This window comes from Motacilla alba, chromosome 28, assembly GCF_015832195.1.
Source record: "Motacilla alba alba isolate MOTALB_02 chromosome 28, Motacilla_alba_V1.0_pri, whole genome shotgun sequence".
Taxonomy (NCBI): domain Eukaryota; kingdom Metazoa; phylum Chordata; class Aves; order Passeriformes; family Motacillidae; genus Motacilla; species Motacilla alba.
The window spans coordinates 1819029-1839434 of NC_052043.1; the positions used below are offsets into that span (position 1 = coordinate 1819029).

Sequence of the window (20406 nt, forward strand, 5' to 3'; positions counted from 1 at the left end):
TTTCTAATCCAAAGGTTCTCGTCTTTATTCAAACCAGGGCTTGGCACCGCTCAGTGCCAAACGCACCAAAACCTTTTCGCCTGAGGGAAATGCACGTGTGGCCGAGGCCCGGGAGCCCGCGGCGCTGCCAGGGGAGGCAGGAGGAGCCGGAGCCAGCGCTCCCCGCCTGCCTCGGAGCAGCTCCTGCGCCCGCCCCGGCCCAGCTCTGCCCCCAGAACAACAGCAAAATACACTCAGCAGGTTTCTGTCAACTCCCAGAGTTTCGGAACCCTCCGCCCCAGCACTGCCGTGGGGAGGGAGGGAGGGAGGGGCTGCAGCTCTTCCCCCGCCTCCGACAGCGCTCACGGAAACCCTGTTTTAAATTAAAAAATAAGCCAGCATACATAGTAGAAAATTTCTCTTAAAAATTTCACAATCTGTAAATGTATATATTTTTTTTTCTTTTAAACATAAAAGTTTACAATATACGGTAAAACAAAGGCTCAGGAAAAATAATTTCAAAAAAAAGAAACCTGAAGTTTTGAATTAAAGCTGAAGACATTTTTAAAACCCTGTAATTTGAACCAGTGACATTTTCTTTATTTGTGCTGATGGGTTAGAGAAAGGAAAATCTTTAAAAACTGCAGTCCAAACACCCACAGCTCTGCCTTCAGAAGCCATCTGCCCCCAACCCCCGCCCCCCCCCCCCCCCCCGAAAAAAAACTGTTGTTAGGTTTTTCTTCCATCAAGTAATGTGATTGTCACAAGTTCAGAAGTCTGGGATCCCGGGCTTCAGCTGGGCCCAGAGGTCCCTGCGGCCAGCACTCCCTGACTGCCAGCCCAGGCTAGCGCCGGTAGGGATGGAATCCTTGCACGTTGTGGTTCTGTCCCCGGCCGAAGCCGCTGCCTCCGGCCGGGGGGCCGCTGGATGGCTGCACCGAGGGGCCTCCGTAGGGAGGGGGCTGCTGGCTGGGGTCAGAGAAACCTTGTCCAAACCCACTCAAGTCTTGTCCATACCCTGGGGAGAAGGGAAAGGCACAGGATGAGCTGGCAGGAGCAGCCGTGGGTGTGAATCCCGTACCTGACAGCGATCCCTCCCGGGAACACAGCCGGGAACAACCGGGAGGAGCAGCAGCTCCGGGGTCCTGCAGGGATCCTCCCTCCTCACGGAGGAAATGGATGAAAAGAGAAGGGAACGGGTGTGCAGGAAGGGGGAGCTGTGTTTGGGGTAATCCCAGCCAGGCTGGCTGTTCAACCATCCGCTCACAGCTTTGGGGTGCTTGGGAGCAGTTTGATTTTGGGCTGGGATCTGCACCACAGGCTGCTCTGGAGTGAGCAGAATTCAGGGACAGGGAGAGAACCAGAGGTTTCCTTTCCAAGAGAAAAGACTGGCTGGAATCCCTGCTACCAACACAAATTTACAAGTAGATGTAATTAAGACGACTGAGAAATTGAGAAATTTAATTCAAATTCTCATAATTAAATATGACTCTTAATCCTGGCATCAGTGCCAGCCTCTGCTCTGAAAGATGCTATTAAGGCTCCTAATTACCAAGAGCATTTCTGCAGTGCTGCCTCTCTCTGTGCAGGCTTAGAGCAGGTTTAACTCTCTTAATCCCAACAAAGTCTCTTAGCACATCTCCAGCAGTTCAATTTCAAGCTCTGCCTGTCCCTCAAGGACTTGCTGGCACTAATGAGCACTAAAACACAGCGAGCTCAGGCTCTGGGAGCTGCAAATGCTCCTCCTGGCATTTGTTCAGACACAGATAAGCAGGTGCCCTAAACTACAAGGGGATTGTTTGCCAAGGGGTGAGGCTGGGAGTGGAAAAACACAACCCTCGAGTCGCTCTCCCTGCACAGAGGTGCAAAGCACAGCTCAGCACAGGGCTCGGGCTGTTGGTGATGAGGGAAACCCACGGCACACACCTGCACGGCCACTCAGGGCTCACTGCCTTCCCTGCTCCATGCCTGGCTCTGCTCCAGCCTGTGGTTGTGATATTTTATGAAAATCCCTTTGCTAGGATTTTCTTCTCCTGAGAAGCTGAAGGGCCTCAGCTTCAAGGGTAACCAATTTGTGATCTGCTGCTGTGGGATGCAGCAGGTGCTTCCTCCATTGCTCAGTGTGGGATGTTTCTGCTTGGTGGCCAATCCAGGAGGCAGCAGCTCTGGGACTCTCTGGAGTCACAGAACTTTGTTATTCATTCCTTTCTATTCCTGCCTCGCCTTCTGATGGATCTTTCTCTCTGTTCTTTGTAGTATAGTTATAGTGTGGTCTTTTTTAATGTAATATATATCATAATATAATAAACCAGCCTTCTGAAATGGAGTCAAGATCTCTCCTTCCCTTCAGCAAGTCCTAACTGCCCAGAAGACCCACGGTAATAAACGGTGACCCCAAATGTGGCAGTCCCAGCCCCTCTGCTCCCCTGGGCTGTGCCAGCTGCGTGCTCTGAGTGCCCGGCTCCAAACCTGAGCCCAGACGGATCCCCAGGATAAAGGCTGGCCTGGCAGGCACAGCTCACTGTGGGGTTTCTCCCATCTGAAGAGCTGCAGGGCCCCGGCACAAACCCCAGCAGCTGAGCCCCGTCCTTGCCTCTCAGCCTCTCCACAGGGGATTGTCCCGGGACCTGCCCGAGGCTCCTCCTCCCTGCTCGGCCTGACCTTGGAGCGCAGACAAAGCTTTGGGGTGTGGCCTGAAGGGTTTGGAGCACACAAACCCATCCTAGTCAGAACTGAGGGGACTGCAAGGACGAGCCTCAAGAGCGCCCTGCACGGAGATAATGAATTTTTAATTACTTTAAATGAATGTAATTAATGTGATTTTGCAGGGTGAGTGTTAGTGCTGACACTCATCCCGGGTGCACACACTGAAGGATTCAGGACAGTGCCCAGGATAAACCTTACAGTGCCTTCTGCTCATTAGGGAACTTTGTGGCTCTTTAAAGCCCACAAGCTCTACACATTTATGTAAATATATGCAAATCAGGGACACTTCCAGGGATGGGGTGGCCACAGCTTCTCTGGAAAACCTATGCCAGGGTCTCAACAGCCTCACAGTGAAGAAGCTTTTCCTGATATCCAGTCTAAACCTATTCTTTTCCAGATTGAAGCCATTCCCCTTGTCCTGTGACCACAGCTCCAGATGAAGAGTCCTACTACATCAGATCCTTCCTAAACTTCCAACACCTCCCAAACTCTGGCTCCTCTCTGATGGAACTGGCTGTGCAGGGATTTGTGCTTTATTTAGAAGAGTCCAACCCACTCCAAAAAGAGTCTGCAAAGAGCCAAGTTGTGGCAGAACAAGAAAAACTTTGAGTCACGAGGGCAAAACTATCCATGAAATCAGCCGTGTAAGAAACAAATGAAAAAACATTTCAAACTCATCAACAGGAGAACATGCTGCTTCACAAACACATCTCAAAGGCTCCTCTTCCTTCAGAGGCTGCTTTACATTGCTGGAACTTTGAATATTATCTATTTAAATAAATGTTGTGGAGTTTTCATCTCATAGCAGTTTCTGCAGGAACTTGAGGCAGCACTACCACACGGAGAACGTGTTCCAGCAGAGAAGAGCCTGAATCCCGGGGCTGCTGCATGCAAAATTCCCTTCAGAAGGAAAAACTGACCAATTACAGTCTCTTAAAAAAAAACCCATCAGTACAGAGCTCTTTGGAGAGATCTCTGTAGAGATATTTGGAGAGCACTGCTGAGAAACACGGCTGAGAGGAGCAAGATGAGAATGAGAATTCCCTCTGAGCTCCCTCAGGGAGCAGCAGCAGACATTTTACTCCGGAGCACAGGCACTTGTCTAGCGATTTTAAAAAGAATTTGTTTTTTGTAGCACTGCCTGCCTGCTGCAAAACTTGTTAGCTCAGTGCCTTTTACCTCAAAGTTTCCTACGGAGCACAACAAAGCTTTGCACAGAGCTGCACCTCCAGAGAGATGGGGAAGGGATGAGAAAAGAGAGGAAAATGCACCAGTTTGGATCCTTACACATGCACTGCCTGTCACTCCATGCTGCTCTAACTCTTCAAGTCTGTTCTCCAAGGTCTGGAGACACAAAAGAAAGTTCCCTACAAGCTTTGTGAAGCTCTTGGAGTGGAAGTTTTAGCTGTAGGCTTGGGGAGAGTGGAAACCAGGAATTCATCCTGGCAGTGCACAAATCCCCGAAGCTTATTTTACAGCACAAAAACAACACTTCAGAGCTAAGAAAATTCCCTCTAGAATTTTAGAGGCTAGAACATTACATGATTTAAGGATGGCTTGAGCTGGTGGGAGCATTCCCATCCCAGAGAAATGCCTGCAGCAAACTGTGTCCAACACTCTGTACCCAGGACTAAAGGGAAAGGGGAGAAATGGCAGCAGTTACTCACCAAACTGACTGTAAGGGAATTCTGGCTGAGCAGTCGGGGGTTTGCTCATGTCCTGAGTTGCCTGAGATGGTGGTGGTGGTGGAGGAAAAGCGAGTGGTGCTGCCCCCGGAGTGGCAGGTGGAGGGGGGACTCCAGGGGGGGCAAACTGGTCAGGTGGAGGAGGTGGAGCACCGTAACTAAAACCTGGAGGGACACAACAGGTGAACATCAGCATCCTGCTTGGCTTCAGCGGTGACACAATTTAAACCCAACATTTCTGAGGCCGTTAAACCCCAGGTGTTTGTGACCAGTGGCTGCACAGATTGACCTCGACACGCTGGTCCCCCACAGCCCAAAGAGTTCAGCAACTCACCTTGCACAGGTGGGAGAGATGTCCCCCCAAAGGCAGAGCACAAAGAGCCCAGAGAAAGGGATAAAGCAGAACTGGGGAGCAAACTCTGTGCTTACAGACACGAGAACTGAGGAGGAAGCCGTATTATCCAAGATTTTAGTGTCCATTTTCACTTTTTATTCCTATTTTCCACCTTCTTTAAACCAGGTTTGCGACAGACTTTTGAAATGGTGGCCCGAGAGGTAGGTGCTAAAATCCTATTTGTATTTCCAGTCTCAGTTATGACCTTAATTCCTTAAGCTCCTCCAAAAAACCCTGCCTGTGTTTGGCCCAGGTCACCAGCAGCGAGCTCTAAGTTTTCTCTCAGATGTCCTAACAAAGGTGCACAAAGTATCTAAATGTATTTGGCACCACAGATTTAAATTAGAGAACAGAAATGATTACTGCATCCAAGAATAAAATAATCAAAGAAAAAAAAAATAATGCTATTGTTAATTACAGCTTCGAATATATAATCTGGGAAAAATAATTAAGGATAGGTGAAACACAGGAGGAAATGCAAGTCCAGCAAACAATGAGGAAAAGCTGGATGTGCTCCAGCTCCTGGGGTCACTTACTAAATGGTGGAGGGGTGCCATAGCCCTGTGGAAATCCTTGTGGAGGCGGGAATCCCCCGGGAGGTGTGGAGACTATGTATGAGGTAAATGGTGGTGGTGGGGGAGGAGCTCCTCTGCCTGGAGGAGGGGGTCCATATCCACCTGAAAACGAAGAGAAACCCAAAATTGAAGCAGATGAATACCAAGGAGCTGCTGCTGGAGTCGGCTTCCTCTAGATGGGGTAAAGCTGGTGGGTGGATTTCAAAGGCAGGTTCAGCCTTCTATGAATCCTCACTTTGGGAGATATTTGTCCTCCAAGTATCCCCACTGTAAATAACTGCAGTTTAGCATGTAATCCCTTGGTAACAAATTAATGTGGCTGGAGCAGCAGGATGTGTGTCAGCTCCCATTACTGAGCTGCTAAGAAGCCACTGTCTTCCCCTCTGTTCTTGCAGGACAAATTCAATCAAGCTTTTAAATGTAGGTTAAATCCTACAGAAATCCAAAAATCACTGTGAATGCTCAAAGAAGCTGCACCCGTTGCTGCTTGGGAGGATTTTTTCCCTTCAGAATTGGTCCCATATAATGTACTTACCAATCGCTTGTCCAGCTGGCACCCACATCCCTACAACAGAACAAAAAAAGAGCCTTAGACATCAGTGAAGCTGCAAACTCCGGAGCAGGGATGATGCAAGAAGAAGGATTTGGCTCTGGGATAGACTGGGTATCCTCCCTGCGTCCCTTACAGAGCTATTTTTATGGCCTAAGCAACATTGTGGGACTATTTCTGAATGTGTAATTCTGGAAAGACTCTGAATCATTCAGCAAATGACACTCAGGAAAGACAGCAGTTCCCAAACCCAAATCAGATGGAGCATTTGAGAGCTGCCACATAGCAAGTGCAAGAAACTACAGTACTACAGAGAACAAAACCCCGGAGAACCCCAGCAGACTACACATCCAAGGGATTCTTAATTTACTACCAGGTTTATCCGAGTTATTTTTGCAGTTTTTGAAGCATAAAAAAGCCTTTCCCATCCCTTGTGCAGTGCTGAGATTGAAGGATAAATGTGCTCAAGTCTGACATTAATCTTTCCAGGAGATCAGATATCATTTTCCCTACTAATCACTGGATGGAAAATAATGGGAGTTTCTCAGTTTGCAGATTAGCACATCTGTGCACAATGTCAACCCTCAGCTGCAGCTTTCAAGTTAATCAGCACCGTGGGGAAATGAGCAATCCCTGTGCTGCACTTCCATCCACCAGAGCGGGGACGGAGCAGCCTCTCTCCCTGCAGCCCCCCCAAATGTTCACCCAGGTGAACATTTCTCATCTCTCAGAGCAAGCAAGTCACAGCAACTCAATTATCCCTCTGCATTTCTCCAGAAGTTAGCAAAATTGTCTTAGGATGAACTCGGCGTGCTTATCCTGCCTCTGGAATCTCGGGGGGGTTGCAGCCATCAAAGCCAGGCTGCTCCTGGTGTGCACTGAGTGCTCCCCGCACCAGAGCTGCCTGGTGCTTCCCCAAGCTACATTAAGCAATAAAATTCAAAGGCAAGGCCATCCATTTCCCCCTCATCCCTTTCAGATTTTCCTGATAACTTCCTCTGAAACTGCCTCATCCTTGAAAAGCCAGATTTCAGCCAGGTTTGTCATTGGGGTGTTGTGCAGAACTCGCTCCACAGCTGGAGTCACACCTGGAGCCTTCCCAACTGAGTTCCCCCAGCCCGTGGGGATTCCACATGGGGAGAGGCAGCTCCAAAGGGAGCAGGTGGAACACACCTGGGACACGTGCCAGGCCTGGCACTGCCTTCTGCCAGTCAAAGGCACTTTTGGGAAAAGCAGTGAAAAAACCTCGCCAAGTGTGGCAGTCATCTTTTCTGGAAAAATCCCTTCACCCAGGATTCTGCTCCTGGGAAGCTGAGAAGCCTCAGAGGAAAAGGAAAATAATAATTATCTGATTTGTTTCTCCTGTGTTTTGCTGCTTTGGAATGGGTTTGGAGATTGTTCCATTGGTTTCATGTGCATTGTTTTGACTCTTTGGCCAATCAGTGCCAAGCTGTGTCGAGACTCTGGAAAGAGCCACGAGTTTTCATTATTATCTTTTTAGCCTTCTCTAAGTACCCCTTCTGTATTCTTGTACAGTTCAGTATAGCATTCTTTAATATAATATAGATCATAAAAGAATAAATCAGCCTTCTGAGAACACGGAGTCAGATTCATCATCCCTTCCTGCCACGGGGCACCCTGAAAATACAACACGCAAAGGACTGGGGGCTGGGAGTTTAGTCCTGTTTAGAGAGCTGGGAGTAACACCCAGGCCAGAAAAGCCAAGAGCAGCGAGCTGGAAGGGCCGGGCAGGGAGGGGTGGCACCCTGGGCAGTACCTTGGGGGCCGTAGCCCTGCTGCCAGGTCGGAGGGGGCTGCCCTGCCCAGCCGTTGGCAGCGCTTGGCATGATCCTGCTTCCCCACTGGCTGGCCCCCGGCGGCCCCGGAGTTTGGCTCTTGCTGTCCCGAGGCTCGGCGCGTTTCACCTCCACCTGGACAAACAGAGGCAGCGCTCAGCAGGGCTGGGGGGGCCCCGCGCCCCCCGGCCCCTCACACACACCCGCAGGTACGCTTAAGACTACACTTAGCATCTTATGACTTATTGTCTAAGTACTTAATTATTAAAACTTAAGGCCAGTAATTTACAATGTTTCTCAGGTACAGTGTAGGTGATGGTAAGGCATTACGAGTCCTACTGTTGAGGGATTCCGAGAAAAGCGTCCTACAAATCGCTTCGGTCTCGTTGGCTTTAATCTTAAAACAGCAGTACCCTCTTACAGCAGCTCTGCACTTAAAACAGCAGAATCTCGGACGTTCGTGACTGGCTGATTTCGTGTTCAAGGCAGGAGATACGAAGATGATGTTTTCAGTTAAAAAACCAGAATTTTGAGTGAAGAGGCTGCTCTGAAAAAGGGTACTAATGCTTTAACCAAACATGTTTGGGGTCCGTTTGGAAGTGACAGTTTAACCCACCCCAACTAACTGCAATTTCAGCTCTGCTCATACCTGAGAAACACACATTTTTTGAGTTTTTTTTTTTGTATTGTTGTATTTTTTTTTTAAACTTAAGATTTTATTTAAATGTCTAATGGAAGATAAAGACTTACCTTCCCCAGGCTAACGCTTAAAGAATCTCAGTTAACTCAAACAATGTCAGAGGGAATGGATGTGATAAGAGAATCTTACATTACATCTAACAAAAAAGTAAACAAACATGCAAGTAATAAAAATGGACAGTTGAGTCAATAAGAAGCAATCTTCATACTGTGTTAAGTCAGTGACAAAACCCCTCCTGTTTTAAAAATCAGTAACCACAGTGCTTAACTTATTTCATTCCAAGATAAAATGTCCTAGTGTTCCCAGCCATGGAATAAGAGCGTTTGACCTACTTAAAATAAGCTGCACATTCAACATAAACCTCTCAAAAAAAAAAAAAAATCCAGTTCTGATTTAATGAAACCCTCTCAGCACTCGCTGAATTTGAGGCTTTTTTTTTCCTTCATTTCATGATTAATTTTAATGGGTGCCAGAGTACAAAGAAAATAAATCTCAATCATCAATGGGCCTGAGTAGTATGGAAAAGAAAGTATTCAGAATTCTTCCTGCCATGTCTTAAAAGCCATTCATGTTGGAGAACAAACAGGAAACAGGCACAAGGCAAGGACAAAGCCCCCCACACCCCCCCTGCCAATGCCCCAAGGACATGAGACATGACAGTAACCAAATCTCTGTCAGCTCAAGGCCCTTCCAGAGAGGAACCAAGGGAATTTTTCAAAGGACTCAAATTAATGAGTCTTAACACATTTGCCTTGAGGGAATTCGGTTATTGCTTACAAAAGCACAGGCCTTCTTGCAATTTTAATTTTTTCCCCCTCCTTTCAACAACATATGGATTCATTTCAGCAATACCTTTTTAATTACCAAAAAGACAGAGATACCATTTTTAAAGCAGGCATGATTAGGCAGGGAAGGAGAGAGCAGGGGATCTGGAGCTCATTAATCCTTGTGGAAGAATCCCATTAATTTTTCAGTGCACACTTGGAAGCAGGGAACTGCCAAAGTGAGGACTGAAAATTCCCTGTGCAATAGGGAGGTTCAAATTCCACACCTGCCTGGAGCCCAGCTTACCCCAAGAACTGAGGCAACTCTATTAATCTGAGCTAAAAAATCCCTGAATCTTGATTTTTTTTGTGTGTGTGTCACTGAAAGAGGTGGGGAGGAAAGGGCAAAAATCAATTATTTCAGTTTGGAATTGTGGAACACAGAGAACTCCGAGTCCCAGGGCTGTGGCAGCAGCAAGGCAATGAGGTGACATCTGGAGGCTCACGCCGGGCTCTCCATCCTCTCCCAGCACCTTGTGGATGTTTATCCTTTGTTCCCATTTGGATCTGCTGCTTTGTGGGATCAGCTCCCGCTCTGGGGTTTTGCTGAAGGCAATTCCAAGGGCAGACCAGGGAACATTGGGGGATCCAGGTGATCCTGACACGCCCCTGTGTGAGCTACTGCACACCTGGGACCCAGAACTGATGTTCTGGATGCCACAAGTACATTCCTTTGTTCCCATGATCAGGAAACCACCCAGCCCTGCACCCCAAAACAAGTTCCCAGGAATTAAAGGCATTATTGCACTGCAAAATGAACCACAACTCCACTGATGTGCAGAGTGTGCCCCTTGCTAGCTGAGGAAAGGCTTATGAAGTATCAGCCCACAAAAGACTTTAAAGACAATTAAAAACCCAAACAATGCAGTAATTTAAGGAATGTGAGAATCTTCTGTCTCCCTGAACGCCCTCACTTCAAGTTTAGCAAGTTTAAAAGTTTAGTTTAAAATCTGGATATATCTTAAAGCTGTGCAAGGACTTAAATTGACCAGAATTTCCTGTGGTTCATTTTTTTTAAAATTCCTTTTTCCTCCCTATATTTAAAACTTGGGTGTCCTGCAACAATTTATTTTGCTTTTAGGTTTTTGGTTTTTTTTTCTTCCACAGGTAAAAGTATGTTCCTTGCTGAGTAACATCAAAGGAGCCTAAAAAATCCCTGCCTATCCAAGCCCCGTTTGCTGACAACACAGTATGAAGATGAAACAACCAGAGGTCACTTAACTGCATTGTGGTTAAATACTATATAGAGTACGTGGGTTGGTATCAAAGTTTCACAGTAAGTGACCCAATTTTTTAAAAAACCAATCCTTCAGGATGTTTTTTTTTTTTTCCTCCCTTTTTCTTTTAAAGTTTAGGATTATATAAAGCAGATTGTCTGACACCACCTCAAGATTTGAGCATCAAGTACACATCTGAAGGAGTGGTATCTTAAACCAAGCCTTGAAGAACTCGGATTTCACTGGGATTCTGCTTTTCCAACAGCTGCAAATCACTGATTTCTGTCCTTGCACCACAGCAGTGCTCAAAGCAGAGGCAGCGAGCACCAGTCACCCCAGAGATGATGATCCCAGTTCATCTGCTCAGCCAGAGCAGCCCCCAGGTCTGTACACACAAGGCCTCACCCCAAGCAGAGCCCACAGCCTGAATCCTCAGGCTTCCACGCCCTCCCTTCCCCAGGCTGCCCCCGTCCTAACTGCCCTTCTCCACAAACTCAGACTTTCCCCACCTCCATGGATAAAGCCTTGAATTTGGACTGCTGTGCTCTCCCATCAACGTTTCAGTTGGATTCCCCAGTGAAATCGCTCGTTGCCCAAGACTTGGTTCTTTCTTAAGGTAAAATAAAACTACAACTACACACTTTTTTGCCCATGATGTCGTGAAAATGCATGTTGACAGCCTGGTCCACTGATTGTTCGTCCTCGAAAGTAATAAATCCAAAACCTAGCCAACGACGAAGAGTGAATCAAGGTAGCAGGGTGTTGTGACACAAAACAGGATGATGAACAGTATTAGGGGCAGACCAAGGGTTCAAGCAGGGGTTTCAGATAACGACACTTGTGTTCAATTGGCAAAAACTCTGAGGAAATTGCAATGGATACTTCCTGTGAAGAGGCTTTAGTGCCTCGTCTCGATTGCGCGCATGCAGCTTCGAACTGAGCTCGTTAACCGGCTTTTAATTTGATTTTATTCCTCATCCACCTACCAGGAAATGGAAAAAAACTGCTAAAATCAAAATACTTGTGGGACAGCAGATTGAAGTCAAGCAACTTTGCTGCTCCTCCCTTTGATTCAGCCTAGTTTCCCAAGGAAAACCTAGCATATATCCCTGTTCCCCAAAGCTGCAAAGCAACTTCCTCCCAATCCCTTAGCCCAGCTTCCAGTTAGGGAATATTTTCCGTAGAAAAGAAAGTTAGTTTGGAAATGTAGCTGTTAAAGCATGAGAAATTTTACCACTCCATGGATGAATGAGAAGCTTCAGAAACTAACAACCTACATCAGAGGTTCTCAAGTTGTCCACACCTTGGAGAAAAAGCACGGAAGGGGTGTTACCCCTTCCCAACAAGGCAGCCCCCGTGAGGTGTTGCTCACACAGAACGTGGTGTTGCTGCCACGTCCTGGATTCTGTTTTATTTCTTGTATTTCCTGTTTGTTTCCTTTTGAAAATCCACACAACTCCCCAGTTTTTTTGCTCATTCCCTTGCAGTTGACCACAGCCCTGGCTGCCGGCAGCTCAGCTGGATCCAGCAGCTTTTCATGCTTGGAGAAAACTCTGGGAAAGGAGGCAAAGCTCCCCTTTTGGAGGTCACTCTGAGAACCACTGCACGTAGGTTGTAGCTGCTGACACAGCCGAGAGAGTGGCAAAATAGTGGTTAATCCCCCAGGACAAGGCGGCTGCTTCATGCCATCACCCACTGGCTGCTGGTGGGGACAACCCAGGGCAGGGAGGGACACATGCAGTACAGGAATTGTGCCATTCTTTGGATTAGCTACGGAAGGGGGGGAAAGGGGGCAGAGCAATAAAAATTAGAAAAGAAACCCGAGGTGCGGCGTGGGAAGCGTTTATGGAACATGGATGCGGTTCTGCTTTTCTGAAACCCAAGATTTCCCCCTTGGTTTGCGTTTTGCTTTGCAGCTAGTGCTGACAGCAGCCAAATCTTGCTCTAAAGCGTTACAGAATACAGATCTAGCACAGGAATGTCTCTCCACGCTTATCCAACTGCGTTGGGTAAGCCCAAAGAGGCCTAGTGTAGAGAAAGTTTATATATATATATATATATAAAAATACACAAAGATACAGGCCAAAATAGATTCCAGCAGGTCAAATTCTGCTGTCAGCAACAAGAGCAAAAGACATCACTAAAATAAACTGAAAATAAAAAGGAAAAAACTTGGCATTTCCCACACACAGGAGACTGGCAGTATAAACGAAGTTTTGTGGAGCTGTGATGAAAGCAGCCTCGAAGCTGAGAGCAGCATTTCATCACAATATATTTGTCTGAGTTAACCAGAAATCCGAGTGTTGGAACCAAAGGAAAAGTGTTTGGATTTCAATGACGTTTAGTATTCCAGCCTTTGTCTAAAAAGAGATGGGGAAGAAAAACAATGGATTCCATCTGGATGTGAAGGTTGTTGTTAAATTTGATTCCAAAGCTAAAAGAGGGGAACGGATTGTGGGATGGGGGTTGGAGGGGTGGAACGGGGAGAGCAAGAGGTCATTGAGAAAATAAATCAATTTTAAAAGGGGATTTAAAAGGGTCAGACAGCCCAAGATAAAGAAGAGTACAGAAATGAGAGTAACACAGCAAAACCCCAAGGTGAAGTTTTAAGCAGAAGTGACGAAACCCACCACCTGCAGCTTTAGTTTTTGAAGGACAGGGCTCTGTTAAAGGCTGGAGAAATGAACTGCATCCAGCAGGAATCCAAGAGGACCAGAGCAGAGCGACAGAGCTGGTCTGCAGCCAAGGGAGGAGGAGAACAGACAGAGCAAGAACCTGGAAATCCCTTCCCAGCTGCTGGAACAAGAACCAGGAGAAGCTGAGACTGCACCAAAGCTGCTTAGTTCCTTCAGAGATGTGACATGGCTGCTGTGCTTGGGGCTGTGGGAAGAGTTTGGAAGAGCTGGCAGGAGCAGGCAGGACTGGGAGGAAGCAAAGATCACGTGCATACCTGACCCCAGCCAGCTCCTCAAGGACATCCCCTGAGAATTTGGTGCCTCCTGAGGAGCTGGAGGTAAATGGATGCTACAGGGATTAGGAACAGGGATCGTTCTCCCTCCTCCTACCAGTAAACCAGTGTGCCCTCCCACGGGAAGGGTGGTAAAGTGAAAGGGAAAAGGCAGAATTCAGAAGGGCCTAAGGAGAGGTGGCACTGAACTGGCCTCTGGAATTTTATCTACAATTATTAAAAGGATAAGGGGACAGGGCAGCAGGAGAACACAGAACACAGAGAGAAGGCAAGAGAAAATGTGTTCTGGGATGCACAACCAGGAGTAGGGAATACAAACTCGAGGAATTCTTCCTAGCACCCCCCGGGACTGCCAGGGCCATTTTGGGAGATGCGTTAGTCAGCACACTAAAAAAAGCCTGGAACAGCACAGAAACAAAAGGCAGAGAGACAGGATTCAAGAAGTGCTTAAGAAGTCTGATGAATTAGGGGAGGAAGTTTTCTGTGGGTGGAGACAAGACCTTTCCCCCACCTGGCACTCGTGCTTTGCACCCCAAGCCCTCCTTTGCCTGTGCTGCTTTTAGTAGAGCTTGAAGCAGAGAAGCCATTAATTGAGACAGGATTAATCCAGACCAGGCACGAGGTTTAAGTACTTTTTGCACAGAGGCTGCAAGGCTGGGATTAAATATTGCAAAGATAGAGATGATACAATAATGACTGAAATATTTCAGAACTTCAGCCCCAAATTACATTTGAATGCCAGTGCCTTTGTCTCCTCTAGCCAAAACCAGCTGCTCTAAAGCACTGCAACAGATGAATTTATGTGCTGCTTAAATCAAAGGTATCTGCTGGAGGAAGATTAGGATAGCTAAAGCAAGAAAACAAAAAAACAAATATATTGAAACTTCGTTTACACTCCAATAAAAGACAAAGCCCGTCCCTCCTCTGACTGCGGAACTGGCCTGTACCTCTGTGATAAATTATCACCTAGAGAGAAGAAATCTAAAGAGATATCGTTAATCACAGTCAAACAATTCACAGAGAGAAAAGAAACAAAAAAAAGAACTTACTTAACATTACCATACTTTACTATGAAACACTTAAATATGTCACTAAGGATGTATGTCTAAATTAAAAATAAAACTAAGACTTAACAGCTTAATAAATATGAAGTGAAGGATATATTTCTTAATAATGAGGCAGAAGAGAAATGAAAAGTTCAGATGGCAAACTATTCTCTAGCATGTCCAACATGCTACAGGGTGGGAGCACAGCTAAGCTTCACGTGCCAAAATATTGCCTCTTCCTTGGCAAACAAATGGTGGATGCAAAGGGACGTGGGTGACATGGAATTGCTTCGTATTTTGACCAAAGGTTCCCAGCTTGATTCAGTATCTAATGAATCTTTCAGGTTTTTGGGGTTTTTTTTCCCCTCCCCTCTTAAAAAGCAATCTGGTATACAGGGATTGTATATCCCAAATAAAAATATACCTATATTTATTTTTCAGGATTATTTGGTGTTGTTTAAGAAGAGTTTTTCTTTAATTTGAGGTGAAGCCATTTAACCAAAACAAAAAGCAGGTGACGGATGGATTCTGTCCTGTCTCGTGCTCTGGCTGGAGCACCCCACATGCACTTACAGACCCAACGTACCTTTCATGTGGAACGGGAGGAAAATCTGCTTATTTTCCCCCCCTCAAAAGTACCTTAAGCCACAGGAGTGGCTTGAGAATCAAATTTCATTCAACTATAAAAAAAAACCCCAACCCATCAATGAGCATGAAACATCTGAGTTGAAATGCACAGACCCAAGTGAAGCTGGAGATGAAGAGTCTAGACTTGAAGTGATGTTTGCCCAGTGAATTATTCTTTTTCCTGAGGCAACGTAGGGAAAAAAAAAAAAATCTACCTTTTCTGATGGTGTGAAATAGTTTGCCATCTGACTATAGGAGAGTATGAAGAAATTTCAAGGACAAACTAGATCAGCCTTTACCTCGGGGCCTCTGTTTCTCTGCGTCATAGATCATTACAACTTCAGTGACCTGGAAGAGAGAAGGGAAATTCTACTCCCTGTGCTACCAGGGGAGGGCTGGAACAGTCACCACCAGCTGGTTCCTGCTCTCTAGCCACAAAGCACAAGCCAAGTGCAGCCATCATCCCAGCAACACACAAAACAGGGAATATTGCTCTTCCTGGGAGTTCAGAAAGCCTGAGCTCATCCCTATTGTCTCATCACACTTGACATTTTAATTTAACGTTGAGGTTTTGCACTATCTGTACCCACTCGATGGCCTATTACACACCCCAAAGGTTTGTTTTCCAGCAGCTCATCGGTGCAGCTTTTTAAAGCATGATTTTTCCTTTTTTAACCATTTTCACTTTCGCCATGAAAAGCAGCTTGAGCTGCAGGCACCTCCAGGAACATGCAGGGCTCCTCGGATTGAATTACTGGAGCACCAGAGAGGCCCAGAGCACCAGTTAAACCAATGCTTTAAACAGCTTTACAAAACCCCTCTAAGTTCTGGATGAGCAGTAGCAGTGTGATTTTAACCTAAAAAAAGAAGAAAATGGAAATTGCAAGCTGTTCAAAGGCTTCAGGATTATTTTTCTCAGAATGAGCACCACAGTGAGCTACAATTTAAACAAAACCTGAGGTGTAATGTTGATTCAACATTAAAACAGCTGAAGGGAACTGCTCTGAAATCTCTGAGATGCAGAGAAGTGGTCACAAAACAGGTGTGATTTTGTAAAATTGCATCTTCAAGACAATCTCAGGATATTTTTACTCGTGAGTAAAAATGAGTTTAAAGTCTGACACAATTTTATCTTTACTCACAGCTAGAGAACATTTGGGTTTGAGTTGCTGCCCTCACTTGAGCACACCCTAGCGGGTGCTCCCAGCTGGGGCCGGGGGATCCACGTGGGGATTATGCCACGGGACAATCAGTGCCACATTTGTCCCTCCCCTGGTCCATTTGGGTCCTCTTCACCCTGGCCTTAATGACCCAGCGATTACCAGGGCTGAAAATCAGTGCCTGCCTTGGGCTCTTCACTCTGGTGGCCACAAAACATTTGTGAGACTCCACTGCTCCAGAGGGACTCGTTACAACTCCAGGAAGATTTTCTGATCTCTATACTATGAGTAAAGTGCTACTACTTACTTTTAAGGGCACTTACAGTTGTGGCTGTTGCCTTCTACACCTGCAGGACATACCCTGTATCTCCCCAGCATCCAGGGCACAGCTGGAAAGCCAAGTCTGTGAGGAAGAGCCTTTAGAAACTACATCCCACAGCTGTGGAACGTGCTCCCTGCTTTTATTATTACTCTACTGCAGCCTTTCAAGCTAAAGAAACAGTTGTTAGCTGTTGGTTTTTTTGTGTTTTTAAATGAATTATCTTAATGGAATTTTAAACACTGATTTAACTTGATAAACTAAAGAATTTGTTTCTCGATAAATCCTTTGCTGACGCTAAGAAATGTCAGAAAAGGATAATTGAAAAAAGTATCCAAAACTACACTAAATGCCAATTAAGTTCATTTTTACCAGCACAGTCCTGAATTTAACTCACACAATCTTTAACTTCCTCAAACTTATTCACAGCTGAATTATTTAATTCAGTAGTTTATCATATGCCCCCACTTCCTTGAGGGCAGTGAGAGCTGGGATAAATGGGAATTAAAACTAAATAAAAACTAAATTAAAAAAAATAATTAGAGAAGATACAGTCCTTTCAGTCCAAGGTTACAAACAGAATTAAAGAAGGTGCACGAGGAGCAGTTTGTCTCACAATGGAGGTTCTGGGGACATCAGAACTGAGATTCCAGATGGTTTGAAAGCAGCTATTGCTCCCCAAACAATGGCAGGAGACACAAATTTAACCTATCTGTACACATAGTCAAATACCAGGATCTTAAAATCCAGCCCACTGAGAGACTCACTGTTCCCAAAAAATAATCAGCAGACATTTTTAATTGCTCAGCTGAAAGCTATCAAGAGAAAGGGGGGTGAGGGTGGAAATAATAATAATAAAAAGAATAATTTTAAAGGCACCTCAGGAGTTTTTGGAAGAAGGGACAGAATAATGCATCGGGTAGGCTTAAACATGAAGAGACAGAAGCAGCAAAGTAAATTCCACATGAGCAGCAGGTTCTGCCAAGGGACATTTCCAGATGATGAATGTTCACTACAGCTTCTCACAAAATGCTTCAGGTGTCCCTCCAGCAATTTGTCCAAATCACCCCCAAATTTGACAGCTTGAGGAAATGGGAGAGGAGGCAGCAGGGAGGGGAGGCACTTCCCCCCCAGGACTCACCACTCCGAACTTCTTGAAGTATTCCCTGAGCTCTGTCTCGCCACAGTTATGAGGAATCCCACCAACAAAAATTTTATTGGATTTATTGTTATCGCTCCTGGATCCTTTCTGCTAAATCAAGGAGGAGAAAATTCAGTCAGAAGAACAGTAAGGGTGGCTGCTTTCCATCATGAGCAACGGGCTCTGGCAGGCTGAGGGGAGAGCTCCAGCCTTGACGTCTCCCAGGCATGAAGGGGAGGCACGTTGTGAGCTCAGAGGTTCGGTGTCCCCTGTGCTTCAGAGCACCAGCAATCCTGGGCCTGTGTTCTGAGGCCACTGACTCATTCCAAACTGAAATCTGGGGAAGCTGCAAGGTGTGGAGCGGGCTGGAACAGCATCAGCCCTGCCAGTGCCCTTCCAGACACTGCTCTTACATCTGAAGAGCTCCACTAAAGCATCACTAAGAGCTTAGGAAACAGCACACCCAAACCGACCCTGCTCCGCACAGAGCCTGCCCACGGAAATCTAAATTAAAGACAATTTTAGAAATGAGATTTATACTCGAGTTCTGCATACAGACTTTAAAACATGGCTATAACCCAAAGGAATGCCAGAGGATACACAGGGATCTGTCCTTACCCATCCTTCCTTGGGCCGTGTCCGCTCCGGCTGCATCCCCCGAGGCGTGCATGGCTTTGGATCGATCTGGAAGAAGTTCCAGTTTGGTCAGACCTCAGCAGAATTTTGCTCTAAAAGTTCCATTTGTGGCAGCTGAAGCCAGCCCTGCTGACATGCAGCTCCTCAGAGCTCAAACAGCACAAGCCACGGAGTTAAGAGCTGCCTTACAAGAAATCATTTAAACCAACAACCAGGTTAACTCTGACACTCTGCAAATAAGGAGCCAGAATTTAAAGCAAATCTTTGAATCTGGTGCAGGAAAAGAAAACAACACAAAATCAACTTACATTTCGGCCATCTAACGTATGAGGTCTGCTGGCCAGCACTGTTCCCACACAGTTGGGATCTTTAAATTTGACAAATCCAAATCCTCGAGATTGATTTGTTGTTTTGTCTTTCATTATTACACAGTCTACAACTTCTCCATACTGGGAGAAGTAGCTACGAAGAGTTTCTGTCAAAGAAAAAAAAGCAAGTATTAAACAGAGCCAGATATTAACAACACCAGACTGTGTTTGCAATTATGAAACAACAGATCAGCAAACATGGAACACAGCTCCAAACTCATCTTTTGAAAACGATCACATCTTACTTCCTGTAAACAAATGGCAGACAACAGTTTATTTCCACTCATCCAAATGGAAAACAGTAGTAAAGTGATTATAAAAAGGGTTGTCTGATGAGCTGACAAAAACTTCAGCACCAAACAATATAAACCTAAAAGTATTAATATATTAAAAAATTTATATCAAATCATATATCTGAGTTGTCTCTACAGAAAGTTTTAATAATTAGCAGAGGAGGAGGCTCTCAGCCCAATCTCCCCCCACAGCAATGCCTGTTAAGAGCTCCTGGCTGTGTTTTCACTGTAGCCCAATGCACGTTGCTCACCTTGTGTCGTGCTCCAGTCCAGGCCACCCACGAACAGCTTTCTGCAAACAAAGCACAGGCAGGTTCAGGGGCTACAGCACATGCTCCATCTGATTTAAGGCACAGCTCAGCTCTTCTGGACAGCTTTGGGGGTACCAGGACCTCCAACACACCCTACAAAGCTGGCTCCATACTCAAAGCCGCAGATGAAACCAAACCCTTCCTCCATGCTCCCTGCTCCTCCCTCACTCACCACAAAACACTCACTTGGCTGCCAGCACCTTCTCCTGGGGTGAAAGCAAAAGCAGAAGTGCCAGGCTCAGGCCCGAGCCAGAGGCCAAACCTGTGCAGCGGGTACTAAAGAAGAGAGCAGCACTAATCCAGCAGTTGTGAAACCGTGGAACAGCCCGGTTTCGAGACAGCGCCGGGCAGGTGAGAAAGTCATGGCTAAACCCCAAACTGAACTGCCTCAAACTGATTCAACTCTGCACAGAGCACCCAAATCTGCAGGGTTTCCTGTCCCAGCACGCCCAACCACCTAGGGAGGTGCCACAGGAGCTCCGTGCCAGGCTGCCAGCTCTGCAGCTCTTTATCAACTCCTGGGTGTGCCAAAACTTCCAGCACTCATTTACTCAGTAATTAAAGGTTGGTTAGAGCCACCTCAACACTTGGCCCGTGTCAGTACCAAGAATCAACCCCAAAAAACACCCTCCTCGCTGTCTGCAGCTTCCTCCTGAGGAGCAGCAGCAGCCTCTGCTCTGTGGGAGCAGGGGCAGGACCCAGGGAGCGGCTGGAGCTGTGTCAGGGGAGGTTCACGCTGGGTATCAGGAAAGGTTCCTCCCCAGACAGTGCCCAGGCTCCCCAGGGAATGCTCCCGGCCCCAAGGCTGCCAGAGCTCCAGGAGCGTTGGGACACTGCTCACAGGAACAGGATGGGATTGTTGGGGTGTCTGTGCAGGGCTTGGGTGATCCCCGGGCTCCCCTTCCAGCCCAGGAGATTGTGTGATTCTGTGAAAAACTCTGCTGCTAATGGCTCTGTGGCTCTGCACAGACAAGCACGGGGATGGTTTATTTTTGGGGGATGCCCTCTGGTTCTCCATCAGACCTCAAAGGGAAAAACCACCTTCTTGCTTTGTCTTCTACTCGCCTTCACCTACACCAGAGTACAGCTGAGGGTGATGGGAATTCCTGCA

At 46.5% G+C, this 20406-nt stretch overlaps 1 protein-coding gene across 3 annotated transcripts in view; it reads right to left on the bottom strand.

Annotated features, from left to right (window-relative positions):
- The window catches only part of DAZAP1 (DAZ associated protein 1), a 25197-nt gene continuing 4791 nt past the window's right edge, over positions 1 to 20406 (bottom strand). Inside the window, exons 2-12 of one of the 3 annotated variants that reach the window (XM_038163715.1) lie at positions 19236 to 19276; positions 18632 to 18798; positions 18306 to 18371; positions 17688 to 17795; positions 15367 to 15415; positions 11068 to 11150; positions 7667 to 7820; positions 5875 to 5904; positions 5301 to 5441; positions 4353 to 4535; positions 1 to 997 (exon numbers count right to left, since the gene is read on the bottom strand). In XM_038163715.1, the coding sequence (XP_038019643.1) occupies positions 825 to 997; positions 4353 to 4535; positions 5301 to 5441; positions 5875 to 5904; positions 7667 to 7820; positions 11068 to 11150; positions 15367 to 15415; positions 17688 to 17795; positions 18306 to 18371; positions 18632 to 18798; positions 19236 to 19276 (1195 nt within the window). In that variant the 3' untranslated portion in view covers positions 1 to 824. Of the gene's footprint in view, positions 998 to 4352; positions 4536 to 5300; positions 5442 to 5874; positions 5905 to 7666; positions 7821 to 11067; positions 11151 to 15366; positions 15416 to 17687; positions 17799 to 18305; positions 18372 to 18631; positions 18799 to 19235; positions 19277 to 20406 lie in introns of all 3 variants that reach the window. The other 2 variants (XM_038163714.1, XM_038163716.1) reach the window with 2 other exon arrangements.